This window comes from Fulmarus glacialis, unplaced genomic scaffold (genome assembly GCF_000690835.1).
Source record: "Fulmarus glacialis isolate BGI_N327 unplaced genomic scaffold, ASM69083v1 scaffold12244, whole genome shotgun sequence".
Classification (NCBI taxonomy): domain Eukaryota; kingdom Metazoa; phylum Chordata; class Aves; order Procellariiformes; family Procellariidae; genus Fulmarus; species Fulmarus glacialis.
Window position 1 is genome coordinate 1 of NW_009207438.1, and position 16,665 is coordinate 16,665.

At 39.9% G+C, this 16,665-nt stretch overlaps 1 protein-coding gene across 1 annotated transcript; it reads left to right on the forward strand.

The window, feature by feature from the left end:
• Window positions 1–5,796: 5,796 nt before the first annotated feature.
• On the forward strand, window positions 5,797–15,105 carry LOC104070793 (regulating synaptic membrane exocytosis protein 1-like). The gene is made up of 5 exons (XM_009576101.1): window positions 5,797–5,936; window positions 10,048–10,160; window positions 12,956–13,057; window positions 14,148–14,287; window positions 14,649–15,105. Exons 1-5 carry the CDS (start codon window positions 5,848–5,850, stop codon window positions 14,865–14,867), a joined length of 663 nt encoding a protein of 220 aa, XP_009574396.1. The 5' UTR covers window positions 5,797–5,847; the 3' UTR covers window positions 14,868–15,105.
• Window positions 15,106–16,665: the final 1,560 nt, after the last annotated feature.

Consider the following 16,665-nt stretch of genomic DNA (forward strand, 5'->3'; position numbering starts at 1 on the left):
GTATAAATGTTGTTCATGGATTTTTTTTAATAAATAGAAACGGGAAAAAATACATGATGTTTCATATTCGGATTTTAAATCTCGGGATCTAACATTACAGAATATAAACAGCATTCTCCTTTCTTTGAATATATTGTGTGATGGTTGGAGGAAACATTTAAATGACCATCACTGCAATATTTCAGATGTCTTTTTATAAACAGCATTATATATTCAGGAGAGTATAGCAGAATACACAAAATGGAAAATACAGTGGAGCATTGCAGGATATAAAGTTTAGGGAAAAATTGTATTTAAATGTCATATTTTTTACTATTTATCTTCTGTCCATAGTCACCGTGCACTTTCAATCTTTGAGGTCAATCTACTGCTGAGTTAATCTGAGAGATGTACACATGTAAAAGAACAAATGCTGTTTGAATTATTTCTTCTTTCCTTTCTCTGTTTGAGGACTATAATCCAAGGGGCACTTTGTCAATTCATGTGTAAATATATTTTGTTGTTGTTTAAAAGTGCTACATGCAGAGTGAGTGGGATGCTGCAGCACTTGTAACTCAGCAGGTCTCCAAGCAGCCAAATTTGAGGTTGTAATATCAGTAACACATCAGAAAGGACCAGAAGGAAATGTGCCCCTTGGCTTTTCTTTTTATAGTCCTTTGAATCGAGGATGACCCGTACTACTCCAGCTGGCATAATCTTGTTGGTGTCTCGCACAGTCAGTGTGCAAACCAACAATATGGTCACAGTCCTGCCAGGTTTCAGTCAGAGCTGGCTTGGAGCTGTAGTCCTTTTAGGCTTTCTTCGGATGCATGAGCATGCTTGATACTGTGAATAATTTGCCCTTGAGTCATGCGATGACATTGAGTATTTGTACCCTTCTTATTAATCCCTTTCATTAGTGGATTTAGCAGTGGTGTATGCTTTGTTCTCCGGAGCGTTCTTTTGAACCAGTCACGAATTTTCCATGCCACATACCCAGGTGCTGCATGTGTGTAAATTTCATTCTTTTTTTTTGGTGCTAATCAACTAGTTGCCCTCAGGTGTGATTCTGGGCAATACTCTCTCAAGGCACCTCTCCCTATAGGCAGTTCCTAGAAGACCATATCAGGATTGTCTTCTGCCCTACAGAGGTCTCTAACACTGTCCTATTGACTAAGTCGTCAAGCTTGTGTCCTTGCATATTCTTGTATGTCCCCTAGCCTTGTCCCATGACATGTAATACACAATTTTGGCATCACAGGATAAAAACTTTACTCCAGCAGCCAAGGCACAGCTCTTACCATTATTTCAGACTTACTATACTGAAACAAGAGCAAAATGTAGTATTTGCCACCAGGCACCACATGGAGCCCAGAGGAAAAATCAGGCTGATGGTGATGCCATGTGCAGTCATGATTTTGCTAAGGGCAGTCATGGATACAAGTCATTCTGGGCCTTGTTCCTGGCATTGTCCTCTCTGAATTGGATGCCTTTAGAAACGTAAAGCTAGCCTTAAGGTATCTGTAGTAGGCCATCTTAATTCCATAGATACTATCACTGACCCTTTCTCACTAATATAATTCTCATGTCAATAATGTTTTGTTCCTGGCTGCTATACTTGAAGGTGATTAGGAAGTACAGAAATTGAGGACACATCAATTGCATTGATATTTTGTGCAAATGTAAGATAGTACATACACTAACAAGCTTGCTTTTTGCTCTTCATCATTACCTAGATCAGGACCTCCATTAATTTACTTTTGTCTGAGAAAACCAAAATCAGTGACCAGTTTCTTGTCAGACTAAAAAGGAATCACTATAGGCTATATTTATAACAGGTAGACTGACCTAGCACATTGCACACACTTATCAGCATGTTGTAGCAGGGGTGCTACATCAAGGCTGTTGATGAATTGCTAAATGCTTACAAGCTGTGTATCTTTTGTAGCTGCAGATGGCTGCTTTATGATCCTTTTGCATCAGTTATTAAATCTGCAAAAATGTTCGTCACAATTGCTCTGTAATAGTTTTTTTCTCTAGCTTGTACCTGTTAAACTATAGTTTGTGTTTAGATGCAATTTATGCACATCAATCTGCATTTCTGCACGAAAGCCTTACACAATTGACACAGCAGACAGAAGCATACAGACCATTTTGGAGTAAATTTTGCCCCTGAATGGTATTCAGTATAGAGCCCGTTTATATTCTGTCTGCACGATGAATATAGTGTAATTTACACAGTGCAGGCAAATAACTGTAACATGTTATAAAATTCAATTGTACATATCAAACTAATAAAAATCAGGAGCAGGACCAAGCATTCTGCAATAGATACCAAGACAAGAGTAGAAAATCTTCTCGATATATCATAGCATAGATATTGAACTTAAATATTTTATGAACTTCTACTGTTCGTATAAAGACAGGGTTCCAAAGATATATGCAGAACTGCTAGATTAAAAGTCATACAAGATGAAAATAAAGTTTAAAAAAAACCATTATCAAGAGCGGGAGAAACACTGGTAGTTGTTTGGATCCTGTATTTCATTGTGCACTCAAGGCAGGACTGGAAGTTGTACCCCAGAGTGACTTCACATTACCAGGGCGCCTCTAGAAATAACAGCAGTTCCCAACTCAGCTGTATGCTAACCGCCTCCCTCCCTTGCAGAACGGGGTTTTGCTGAGAAGTTTACAGGAGTACACCAACAAAATAATATGTTCTCATTACGCTTTGTGCTATAAGTGGACGAAAAAAATATGATATGCATAACTGACCAAGGTTAAAACTTCTAAAACCTGTGCAAAGTGTGTTTTGGTTCTTAGTCATGGGCAAAAGCAATTCCCTTTATGCCATAAAACTCTTGATGTATTTTACCATTCTTGGGTTACTTTTATGTTATATTTCTGATTGTACTACAGAATATTAAGACTAAGGTTATAAAATGAAATATGCAGGAGGATTCTAGTTTTCCCAGGAAACATTGTGGATATTAGTAGCAGTTACAAGAGAAGGCAAAAGACTTTTTTTTAATCTTCAACCTGAAAAAAAAAGTTGACAAGAAAAAAAAGAAGTGGAATCCAGCACAGTAAGACAGAGAGCAGTGACTTGAAAAGTATTCGGAAAAAGACAATCTGGTATTTGCAGCACAGTGAGACAAGGTTGTGGACTTGCTTATGGCCGTTCACGAGGATTCCTTCTTCATGGTCTATGCATTTAAAATCTATGGAGCAAAGTAGTATGTTCAAGCAGCAACATGGATGTTATCCGTGATAATATAAAATTACTCTTTCAAAATAACCCACTTGCTATTTTCAATTTCTACTGTGGCTCAAAGCTAAAATATTCATTTGTGTAATTTAGCAAATGGATATTTTTTACAGTGATTATTTCTATGAATATGTTCTTCATTATGCTTTCCCAACAGCCCGGCTGTAATCCCTGTTGCAGCACCCACTGCGTTGTGCAGGTGGTCCAGAGCAGTATCTCTTTCCCAATTTGTGCCAAGGTCATGATGATCTTGTAGCTACCTTTAGTGTCTCATCAATCCCATTTCCTGAGCTGTGACTACTTACAGGCAACCCTATTCAGCTGCCCACATTTCAGTCTCTACCATATTATATCATTCCGGTCATGCTGCCTGATCTGGCCAGCTCCAGAAAAGAAGTCAGGGGATAAACCCCATAATCTCACCTACTTTGTAGGAGCAGATGGAAACAGAGGCACTTTGAGACAGGTCCCAGCAAGAAAGAGGCACAAAACAACATGGGTGGCAAATGCATGGGTACTGAAAATGTGAGAATCCTGCTTTGGCGCAGGGCTCTGCATGTGGGTTATACTTCCTGGGCTGCCGCTTGATTCATTTTTGATGCTCAGTTTACCTTTCAGCATTGATATGCTGGACACACCATCTATTTTTAAAGATAAAGCTAAGGTCCAAAATGTACCATTCTATTTTCTACATACAGAGTCACTGAAGTTCCAGCAAATGCTTTCCACAGCCACCTGCACTGTCTAAGAGTGGAGCCTGGTCTGCCTGGTGTACCTTGTCTAGCCTAGTCTACCTCACATTTAGCAGCACTGAATAATGCATTTTCAACTGACCAAGGACCAGGAATTTGGATGAGTTGCAGTGGCCCACAGCAAAACCTCAGAGCTGTTGGCCTCAGAAGAGAGTAAAGGATCTGTGGAAGTAGCTGATTTCTTCCACTCAGAGGCATTTTTTTCTCTGCTTCTGGGTGGCCATCGATAAACAACCCCTGGTCCAGAAGACTTAAAAGGAAAAACCACAACCCCTTTTGCTGTGGCGCTATCTCTTAGCCCAATATATGAATTATTTCTTTTTCGCTTTGGCCATGTTTTCTGTCTATCTGCTAGCTCCAAAGAGGTTACTGTGATAACCCTGGGAGAAGGGGAGCTGCTCTCTTCTGTGTGATTTCTCCCTGCCCCCCACCAGCTCTGCAGACCGAAAAGCAAGGGCCAGCTATTCTCACCAGCACGTTTAATCACCCTGAAAAATGGGCAGGCCGTGTGGGGGATACCAAATCCATGGCTTTTATGTGAAGAGAGGTCAAGATCTGTCAGCTTCAAACATCAAGCGTGTCTATGTGAAACAGGAAGGTGAAAAATTTTTCAGAGCAATTCAGTCTCCACAGCAGGTGGAGGTGGAAGAAACATTTATTTTTTCAGATGCTCTCCTGAGCAGACTGTGAAAAGGAAGCAGAGACTTTGCAGGGAGCAAATGAAGGAGCACTGAAATGAAGGGGAAAATGCAGCAGAAAGTTTTTGCATGCACTTACGTGAAACTTTATCAAATCTATTACTTCCTGAGAGAAAGCAACGTTACCCATTGAATGATAGGCTGAACTAAATGAAAACAAACAGCACATTGAGTTTGAAGTCAACACACGCTATTACATCACATAGAGACTTTGGTGGAAGTACTTCAGTTAAAGGTCTTTGAGAACAAGAACAATCATCATTTAGAAGCATAATTTCTGCCATGCGACAGCAGAATTCATTGTAGATCGGCCGTTGCGCCTTGAGCCCATAACCACCCCTGTAAAGGACTGGAAGCTCTGCTTGCTCAAGGGTAACATGAAACCTTCCAGGTGGAATTCAAATTGCATTTTAAAGAATGTGTGATGGAAGCTTTTCCAAATGAATCAAGTCTTTAAACAATTTCACAAGATTTACATTACTCTCTAGTGTTCAGTTGCAAGCCTAGACTCTGTGAAGTCCATCATCTTCCACATGGATTCTCCAAAGAGTTAGTTCTACTTAGGAAGTGCTAAGATGAGAAGTTATGTAAAGCTCATTGTTTACTTTGAAGAATTTCTGTGATGAAAAGTAAGATTTTGCTGGGTCAAAACACATTATTATATTTTTGATACTAAGTATTTTAGTACTTAACATTTTTCTTTTGAATGCATGAAGGAGTTTTTTCCCTCCTTTTTCCTGTGAGAGGAAAACTTCTTTTGTAGTCACCCAACCTAACTAACAAGGTGGCTAGAGACACCTTACTAAGTGTATGGTTAGCAGACACTATCACAGTCATCCTGACTACATTCTGACTGTATAAAGGTTATTAATAAAACACCTGATTTCTAAAAGTTTGCCCTAGGCTGCAGCCCTTTTAAAGAGAAGTCTTCACCAGTTTGCAACTGAAGAAGATAGATTCTTTCTTCGATCAGAATCGTCTTTTTGTATTATTAAATAGTAATGGTCAAGTCAGATCACTTGTTGGGGGAAAACTGCAAGGAAAGGCTTTGCTCTAAGTTGTTATTCTAACTATCACTTCTTTTTCTCTGCTTTCAGAGGCTGGCAACAAGAAGCTAAAGAGCACGATACAGAGAAGCACAGAGACAGGAATGGCAGCAGAGATGAGAAGTCGTATGGTTCGACAGCCAAGTCGGGAATCCACTGACGGCAGCATCAATAGTTACAGCTCCGAGGGCAAGTGAGTTGCATTAAAAACATCAGTAATGTAGAAGTTTCTTGTCTTTGTAAGAAAACTTGGGATGTGAACAGAGATCCCAGCTCTGGCTGAAGAGGATAGCTCTGTGTACGGATTCTTCCTCTTGAAACATTTGCAAAACTGAACTATTTTAGGCACATAACACAAATTTCTTGAAAATTGAAATTGAGAGAGGACTTCTTAGGGATTCACATTTTCCCTGTCATCCAGTGAGGCATTTTGTTCATCAGAAGACAACTAAATTCAGACTGCGTTATTCAAAACAAAACATAGAGGTACTTTTTCTTTGAGTTATGTTTGGATTAACTCAGAGTTAGACTTCAGATCGTGTATGTAAATCCCTCTGATATGAAACTCTGTTCAGTAATACTATATACAAAGAAAGTTTAGTTTGGAGTTGGTCCAAGTCTCTTATTGAGAATTGTAAACCCAGTCCAGCTGCCCCATCAGCTGAAATCAGGCAGACAACTGTGGGGAATGGGGCAGCTGTTTTCATTCACTGCTGAATGACTCAGTATGTAGGAAAAGAGAACAAAGGCAGATTTGACACAAAAGTGTGCATGAATACTCCAGCTTTCTCACAGCTCTCAGTGGGACTCTGCCGGGTGTGCCAAGGCACAGTGGTCACTAGGGAATTCTTAGAAGATGCCTCCCCACAAAAGGGGAAACCGGGGGTGGGCAAATCCACCCTATAGACCTGGAAAAAATGAGAGACTGGGACTTCTTTGGCTTCATCTTTTTATGTGCTTACCATGTTACCACAATTGCTACTGCACATTGTATAAGGTACGAAGACCCAGGGGCAGCCATGGTGGTGGCAAGGAGCTGGGTAAAGGTACAGTTTCTCCACCATCAGATGATATCACCACCCTCATTTTTTTACAATGAGGGTGGTGAGACACTGGAACAGGTTGCCCAGAGAAGATGTGGATACCCCATCATTGGAACTGTCCAGGGTCAGGTTGGATGGGACTTTGAGTAACTTAATCTAGTGAAAGATGTCCCTGTCCATGGCAGGGGGCTTGGACTAGATGATCTTTAAGGTCCCTTCCAACCCAAACCATTCTATGATTGATTCTATGATAATGCTAAGAATTGCAAGAGCCATGTAAGAAAAACAGGCTCCATTATGAATAACTCAAAAACAAAGTAGATAAGCATCAGATGAAGAATGAGGGACAAGAGTAAAATATTCCAGTATTTTTCCCAGTATGATTCTATGATAGAGCATTACCTTTACCCTTTCAACACTCCATCCTGCCATCCTCCTTCCTCTATCTAGGCTGGAGTGTCAGTCTGTAAGGCACCAGTCACTCACCATGAGTGACAAAGGGCCCAATAAACTGGACCCTGCTAAGGAGGAGCTGGGGGAGCCTGTTCACCTGGTTAGCAGTATGGGAGAGGTGGGAGCCCAGCACTGACAGTGAGGACCTTTTCAGGGGAACATCCTAATCCTCTGCTCCACCCTCAGAGTGTGTAAACAGATTTGGCAAGGCTGAGGCAGCCAAGGTCTGGATCTGGAGGTCACAGCAGGCATCTGGAGGACAGAAACTCAAGGTAGAACCTCAAATTGTTGACTTGAGAATCAACACACAACTAATAAAACAGTCTTGGCCCCTTCCTGCACGTGGTAGAGAATCAGCCTCTGAGTAAGGCAGTGATGAGAGCCAAGCCTGGGAGGTAATGATAATGATAGTTTACAGCAGCTCTGGGTTTAGATCACCGTGAATGAAGAATGTTAAATGCAGAGATTCTTGTAAGAAAGATGAGCAATAAAACAATTTTCTACTGTTTAATCACTTCCCCCATGTGCATCACTGGCTTATTTGTAGAACATGAGTTGGACACAACTGCGAGGTGGAGGGGAAGCCACATCAAATAATCAGGGGTACATGCATGGTGCCAGCTGATCCTAAAATCTTCTCCCTCTCTCCCTCCTTCTTCTAGGCCTTTTTTGAACATTAAAAATGTCACCTTTAACCTCAGAAGTTATTTCTAGTGTAAGCATGAATCAGTTTTTGATAGCACCTTGTACTCAGAATAGTTTTTGCTAGGTTTTTCCTGTCTCTTGTGAGATTCCCATCAAAATCAGCGAGAGCTTGACTTTGGTTGCTTGAGTAGTATTTTGCCTGCAGTTCACTCTTGACATTACTGTAGGTGGGTAATGATGACAATTAGGAAATGCTTATGTTAAGTTTATGTTAAGGCTACTTTTCCTTCCTTGGGTGTGTATACATTATGATACTGACTTTACTTCCAGGATCACATAGTTTATTGACAGTATCATGCCTCATCCTGCATTTCACCAGTCAGATATGTAGCTCCGCTGAGAATGCAGATTCCTACAGTGGGTACCCCAGGCACCACGTTATGTTCTTCTGCTTGACCCGTAACTGGAATTTAATGAATTAGAATTAATACACATTAAGGTGAATGTATACTTCACAACGTTCATTATTATGTGTACAGCTAGAGGTGTCAGAAAAGTGAGAATGCTCTCAAGTGAACATTTTCCATGTTGTTAGTCATTCCATAGCAAAATGTAACACATTTTGGGGAAAAAGGACAAAGAAACGAGCAAGAAACTTCTCATAGCAGGGGCAACAGTGAACGGGTAGTGCCACTGGGGAGAGAAGCAGATTGTGTGTCTTGTCAGGAATGCAGCTTGAAGCTGTATCTCGAGGTTAGGTGAATGCTGTAACTGGTGGGCTGATGGTTGAACTGGAGACCTTAAGGTTCTTTTCCTCCTCCATCTAAAGAAACCTTAAAAAAAGATTTCTTAAAACTAAACTTCTGTGAAAAGCTTACCTTTTGGAAAATCAGAGTTTTCTAATGTGCTGATATTTTCTGGCCAGCTTTAGTTATAGGCAGTCTATACGTTTATGCAGGCATAGTAAGAGCAGTTAGTTTTGAAGAGAGGAATGGGCTTTTTTTATCCAACTAACTAGGGTTTGCAAAGAGTTTTCAGTGCGAATTGAATGGAGCACATAAGCCTGATCTGTGGAAATCAAAGCTTTTCACACTAGGTGTTTTTATTAGGAAGTTTTGTTATTATTTTCTCCAGCCTAACAGGATATTTTCTTTGAGGGAGAAGCAGATAGAGAGTGGTAGATGGCCTGCTGGGTAAGATGCTAGCTAGACTTGGTTCAAAGTCTGTTTTTCTGTTCCTCATAATTGTGGTGAGGAAGTCAAAGCTGAGTCTCCCCATCATGGATCATTCTTTCTCTCTCTTTTTTTTTTTTTTTGTTTCTTTTGTTGTTGTTTGGAGACTGTGTATCTATTAAAAAGAAAGTGGAGATTCTGGAATACAAGAAAGCAGCTTGGAAAAGCACATATCATAGAAACATAGAATAGTTTGGATTGGAAGGGACCTTTAAAGGTCATCGAGTCCAACCCCCTTGCAATAAGCAGGGACATCTTCAGCTAGATTAGGTTGCTCAGAACCCTGTCCAACCCGACCTTGAATGTTTCCATATTTTCTGTGCCGTATTACAGTTCAGTTTGTGTCCTGAAAGAGGGGTGGGTACCAACTGTAGATCCAGATGTGGCTGCCAGAGTATTTTGGCTAGGGAGTGGCATTAGGTTTAGCTCTAATCAACACTAGTACTACCTGCCATTTTATTGCTTCATTAAACAGCTGCAGCAATCAGATTAATTTAGTGTATACATCTTTTTCCCTGTTTGTTCTAACTGATGCGGATGGGGTTTGGATGTATGTATAAATATAAAACAGTATTACAAGGTAAATCAAGCATTCAAGAATGAAGAATGATAGGCTATTAAATTTCATAAGGCTTTTTATGTTTTCTCATACAAGGTCACTCATAGTTTATTCACCTGTCAGGCTCTTCACTGCTCCTAGAGAACTCCTTAGCAAGAACTGTTTTATGGACTACTTTGGGTCCATGTGCAGAATTTCATTACACTTCCTTGGGGTCCATGGGAGACAGCTCGTTCCTGATGCTGCAGAACAATTTGTGGTTGCACATCCTGAGCTGCTTGCCTTGTATCAGTAGTACTTTTGACATAAATACTGTAGGACAATAGAAATTAATCCTGTTCTTATGCTTAACCAGTTTTTATTTTGCTTCAGCTTAATATTTCCTGGAGTACGGCTGGGCGCTGACAGTCAGTTTAGTGATTTCCTCGATGGACTTGGACCTGCACAGTTAGTAGGCCGACAAACGCTAGCAACCCCTGCCATGGGTAAGAATATTATGTTCTCCTCTGTTAAATAAATAATAATCCAATTAACTAATGCACACACTGCCACACTACAGCACCAAAAAGACTTTTAAATAGTGGCTTCCTTCACGGTAAATACGAAGGTCCTATAGGCAGTCACTGGTATTCCTAGCATGCTAGCATGCAGAATGGGGTGAGAAACAGTATTTGCTCCATATGTGAGGTGTCTGCTAATCTCATTTGCAATTTGAAGGTAGGGGTTGCACTTTACTTCCCACTCAAAATTATTGTGGCTTCTCCAATTGTAGCTTACCGCAAAATCTCAGCTGTTCAGAGTTTATATTTACTTGCCACAGATTATATTGGATGTGACAGACTGTTTCTGGCCAAACTCTGCACTTGTCCAAGCTTAGTTCATCTAAACCCAGAATGTGAAACCTCTGCCCACATTTACAATGCTCAATAATCAGCTGCTGATAAAACCAGTGTTTGTCATGAAAGAGACAAAATCCTTTTCTATAACAGCTGCCTGGGGCTATCTGTGATCTCCGTGTTCCAGCCCAGTCTGTATTTCCCTATAGTAGTATTAGCTGTATCTTGGTTATGAATAGAGTATCAGTGCGTAAGGTGTGCAACAGTGCGGTACTGCGTAAGTATCTTTGGAAAGGTTTGGGGTTTTTTTTTGCTTATATATAAGCAATTCTTACACATGCTTTAAGATGCTAAGTGGGGAGTCCTTGATCCACTACTTTAACCATACGTCTCCTGCTGGAAATTATGAATGGCCAATGCTTCAGTACAGCTGTCTTGGGAGAATCAGCTTCAGGAAGGGCTACTGAGCCACTTCTGAAAAAGGAGAAAAAAACAGAAAGAAAAATTGCAGAAGAGAGTGTTCCCCTCCCAACTCATCAGCAGGAGACAGAAGTTTTCTTGAGAACCCCCTAAGGCAAGGATTGCTGTGTAAGTCCAAATGACTGCTACTAATGCATTAATAGGCACCAAACTTGTTAAATTCATAATTTTTATTATTATTTTGAAAGAGAAGATATTTGTGAGGTTATTTGCCCAATAAAAATCTAAGTGGCTCTATCGGTATGAATATAAGGGTCTAGATTTCTTCCTTCTCTTTATTTTAATCTTTTTTCTGACTAAATATTTTTCTGCAGATTACTTGAGTAATACATTTATTTTCACTTCTTAGAACTGCTTTATTTACTAAAGGCTCAAGTTTTGGCCCCCAAAAAAGCATTCAAACATGCTTTTTAACAATTTTCAGAAGACCTTCTATGTGGTATCCTTTCACTTTCAGTGACGATTTGAAAATGTTTGTATTATCGCTCCCCCTTCTGGTTCCCTGTTGCATGTTTTATTTTGAATATGCGTTACGGAGATGTGCTCTTAAAAAGGCTTGTTGGAATTTTCCTGTGAACTATTTTTAGTGCAACAGAGAGCTCTGTTTATTCAAGCAAATTTTGACTGATAAAAAAATCTTCTCTGCTGCTCTGTCATACCTGAAGTACCAAGGTATAAACACTGCTTTAATATACCGTTAGACAAGCATGTGAAAATCTTATGCACAGTTAATTTCAAAATGCCGTCTTTCTAAATCCGGACCCCAAATTCTATAGTTCAGGACTATCTATTTGTGAATGTGGGTTTTTTTAAACAATTAGAGTTTGCATGTCAAATACATACTCATGTGTTTCATGGATATAAGTATAGTTCATTTATTTGCACAGGCGTCACGTAGCTACCCATGTCATACTGTGCATTTTTTGTTCTAAGTGGCCTGCTAGATTTCTACCCAGGTGATTCCATGATATATGAAACCATAGAGATATAATGCATTGAGCATCAGCCCATAGTTGACTTCCCTTGCATTTTATTGATCTAGATCAGAACAATGCTTGGTTTTGGACTAAGCGGTTTCCTTTTTCTGCAGGAAATGTCATTTGTCAGAACTCAAGCAGAGAAACAAGTTTTTCTATTCAGTAGCGAAAGCAGCTTCTTATTTTAACATGTTGCGTCATTGTATTCACACCAAAAATGGGTGTGGAATATTGATAAAACCAGGAAAATTGTCACCCCTGTACTTGTTGGAGACTTTTGCAGAAAAAAGACCTCTTTTGAGCTCCTGGGGAGCAGGGCATGATTCTCTGAAGCTGTGCTATGACTGTGTGCCTCGTCTGGTTGGTGTCTCTGCCTTACGCTGCGGATCCGGTCCGCAGAAGAAGGACTAAACCCTTCTTGCAGAAGAAGAAGGTTACAGAAGAAGGTTTCAACGTTAGCCTCTACCAGCAGTTCTTCTTCCTGCTACATCAGACAAGGAGCCTTCGCACTGCCAGCTGTTGCATCTCAGCTTGGAGACAGAAGCTTCCAGCTGAGGGGATTTCTGAACATGAGTTTGGGTTTTAGGCTCTCTGAGTGTGGGACCACTGTCAGGGCGGTGCGTGTCAATGACCGGCACACTGGGGCAACAGTCCTCGGTGGGAAGTCTCTAGATAATTCACCAGTGCAAAATTAAAGGTGTGGTGGTTATACCATAGTGTTGCTGTAAATTTGCCTGCCTCCATGGATCAGAAATACTGAGCTCTGGTATTAACCGTACACCAAGAGAGGTCACTGTGCTCCCTAGGTATATATCTTTTAGTCCTGGTTTAAGGATGGAGAAATTAAAGGGATCAGGAGGAGAGGTGACAAGCATACTAATGCAGCAGACTAGTAGCAAACTAGTCATTCTGTTTCTCACTCTTATACCCTATCTCCCAGGCTGTACTGCTTCTCTAAAATGTGGGCTTCTTTCTTCTCCCTCTCAGGTGACATCCAGATTGGAATGGTGGATAAAAAGGGCCAGTTAGAAGTAGAAGTCATTAGAGCCCGTGGCCTCACACAGAAACCTGGCTCCAAATCTACCCCAGGTAAGGAAAAAAAAAAGAACAGAAAACAAGAATATGAAATACACTGATGAACTGGGGATTGGAGACTTTTTGAGCTCCTCGTTAGCTGTCACTACATTTGCTTTTGTTTGGTTTGCTTTTCAACAAGGAATGTGTGCATGGATATATCCTTGCTACCAGTGTCCGCTTCTTACCACTTTGCATCTGCCAATTGCATGCCACCTTTCAAAGAATGATTTTCAGCAACTCAACATCCGTTCTGGAAGGAACATTTGCAGAAGTATTTCTGCGTATCTTAGGCAAGTCATATATCTCAGAGGGGCTTTGTCAATGCAGATGAAGTCCTTTGTGTTGATTCCACATCAAAACAAGAGGTGGAGAACAGATGAAAGTGCTTTGAACAAACAGCTTAACGGACCCACATGCTATGGTCTTCTGTACGCAACAGTGCTTCAAGACAGCAGGTTATGCTAGTGCCAATAATTTGTATAATGAATGAGGTTTAATATTGTGTCATTTTATAAGGACATTTTTGAAGTCTTGGTTATTTGTAGAAATCTTTATTAGAAGAGATTAGAAGAGATAATCTCCACCACAGCCACTGCTTACCATAACAACCGGAACAGTTGTTTCAGATAACATTTTGCCAAAATGGTACTTTACAACCTCCTTAGGAGCTGAAAACAAAAGAGCAATTAATGTCTGTGTTATCTGAGTGACTTAGTTTTAAATATTCCTTTCAATGAAACATCAAAGTCTTTTGTTTTGAAATATCTCTGACCTCTAAACATACATAGAGACTCCAGAGTAGCTATCAGTGACAGTTAATTCCTGGCAAAGGGAAGTGTTTTTAAAATGACAAACATGAAACGGAATTGTTGTTAGTAATATCTTAGATCATTAAATTCAAGGTTTATAAAAATCAAATTGATTTCTTATGGGCTGTGTCATTTATTTTATAAATATAATTGTATTCAGATTATACAGTGAAGATAGCATGTGTCATTTTCTTTCCACTCAGCTTCCTTTTAAGGCATTTGTCCTCCAGCTCAGATGTGCAATGTAGAAGTTTTTAAGTCCAAACATAAAATTCATGATGTTCTGTTTGCAGCTCCGTATGTCAAAGTGTATTTATTGGAAAATGGAGCATGTATAGCTAAGAAGAAGACAAGAATTGCACGGAAGACCCTTGATCCTTTGTACCAACAGACACTGGTTTTTGATGAAAGTCCACAGGGTAAAGTCCTTCAGGTCAGTTGCTTCTTAATCCCATTTTAGGCTATCATTTGGAGAAGCACTTGCATGTTTACTTAAGTTTAAGCGATATGCGTAAACCCACTCCAACTCACAAAGCATTTAATTTTATAAATACCGGCAAACACATCCTTGTGGCTTGTGGTTTCAGACCTGCGAAATGTCTGGCTGTATTAAACATTTCTCTTTTGTTGACTCGCTCCTGTCCTGCCGTTAGGTTTTCCCACAAGAGGGAGCAATCATTCACCCTTAAGAATAACATTTTTCTTACACCACACTTTCAATGAAATACAGCAGGACTGAACATAAAAGCGTGGGTTTGGGGACAATGCTGAACCTGTACTTTATGTTCTTCCAGGTAATAGTTTGGGGAGACTACGGCCGAATGGACCACAAATGCTTCATGGGAGTTGCCCAGATCCTTCTGGAGGAACTGGATCTGTCCAGTGTGGTAATAGGCTGGTATAAATTATTTCCACCTTCATCACTAGTGGATCCAACCTTGACTCCCCTGACACGCAGGGCTTCCCAGTCATCTCTGGAAAGTTCAACTGGGCCTCCCTGCATTAGATCATAGTAGCAGGTGCTGTCTAATAAAAACGTCACCCAGGATAACAATTGGAACCAGATATTCACATGATCAAAAAACACTGTTGGAGAGAGACAATCACTTCTGTTTTTGCTTGTAGTAGTTACCCCAAAATATGTCTGTTTGTTGAGAGATGGCTTAAATTGACAGAACAAAGGTATATCACATACGGCCAATCTATTAGCGGCTATCACCGATGCTTATAATGATCAAAAAAAAAAAAAAAATATGGAGAGATTTAGATTCAAACTAAGTCAAAGATGAGCCAAACTGGAAGCTCTCACTCTGTTAACAATGTTGTATTTTTCACATTTTGACAGAGCCCTTAAGCAGTGTTACCTTCCTGGTGTTTCAGCAGTTTTTCTGTACTTGTCACTTCCACTAGTTTTTTTGCCATGTGATTCTGCAAGTTTTGTAGAAGTCCTCACAACGCTAACAGAGACCCTTCCTTTCTTACTCTAAACCAAACAAAAAAGGGCTGAAGCATATCTCTGTAAGCATCGTTAAAGTGTTCAACAGCCACAGTTACGATTCCAGCGAGTTCAAATCGTTTCTCAGTTCTGGTACTTCCAAGTCTCTCATGTAGGAACCCAGAACAAATGACCAATCTAAGTTATATTCTTAAAAATAAATAATCATCACAGTGCCACTTTTCCTTTGTAAAAAGCAGATATGTTTGCATTATATATAACAACTTTTATGTTTATAACGTTTTGCATGGAAGAATTTTGAAGAATTCTGCAACTATTGCTGGGGACTGGTATAAAGCAGCTTTAGTCTTAATTTTGACATTGAATATGTTACTGGTAATGCAGTTTTCCTCCTAGAAATGGAGAGGAAATATTTACGTTTCTGTGTATAAATGTATATTTGACTTCCCAAAATGTTGACCAGGAATGGATTGAGCATATGACACTTTCAGCTGTACCCAGGCTTCTCTGATGTGTGTCGCTTCAGACACACCTGTCTGCCCTGGATAGAGCATGGTATGAGTTGTTCAGTGTTTCACTGGAAATTCCAGTTGAAATATTCTGCACTTACTAATGTTTTTATCAAATTTTAGTTTACATTTCTTTGAGATTGATGCAAGCACAAGGCTTGATTTTTTAACGCAAGATATCTTACTTTTTGGAGAAAAAAAAAGTCAAATTTCAATTTGCTTTTTATTCATTTGAGTTCTTCTCGGCCTTGAAATCCCTTGTGATATTCTGTAAATGTGCGAACAACTGCAGATTCTTGCAGGTGCATTGATATGTTTCCCCTCCTTTTACAGGCCATTCAATTTTGTGATCACACAAATAGAGCAGCATGACTTGGAACTGTTCAAAGCTGCATGCACGTTTTGTAAAAAGAGATGAAAAAGGTTATTTAATAATGTATGTTAGTTCCACATAGGCCAGCTTGTATGTTGCATGTACTTGTACAGTTTGCTCGTAATTACTATACTGAAGTAACCAAGAAATCTAAGCCATCCATTTTTCTTATAGACATTTTGCGGGTTTTAGCCAGGCTAGGTCTGTGAGTCTGGTGCTAAATGTCTATAGATGGACTTTATTTTTTACCCTATGGAAAACGTGATGTAGTACGGACCAAATTCCTTCTAATAACTATTTTGGTGTAGATTCCTACTGTGGGGCTGTAACACATGTAGAAACTGTGTACACACTAGGTTTTAATTCATAGACATACTGCCTGCACCAAGTGAACTATTTATTATTACTCAACACGTGGGAATTATTCTGCCCATCTTTCCATAGGGCGCAGATTGGTTACTGCTCGACCTGCT

Bases quoted from the DNA above. Each gene is read 5' to 3' on its own strand.
- LOC104070793 (XM_009576101.1), top strand. From the start codon at position 5,848: ATGGCAGCAGAGATGAGAAGTCGTATGGTTCGACAGCCAAGTCGGGAA. The intron at 5,937-10,047 runs GTGAGTTGCATT...ATTTTGCTTCAG, and splicing joins AGTTACAGCTCCGAGGGCAA to CTTAATATTTCCTGGAGTAC. The intron at 13,058-14,147 runs GTAAGGAAAAAA...TTCTGTTTGCAG, and splicing joins TGGCTCCAAATCTACCCCAG to CTCCGTATGTCAAAGTGTAT.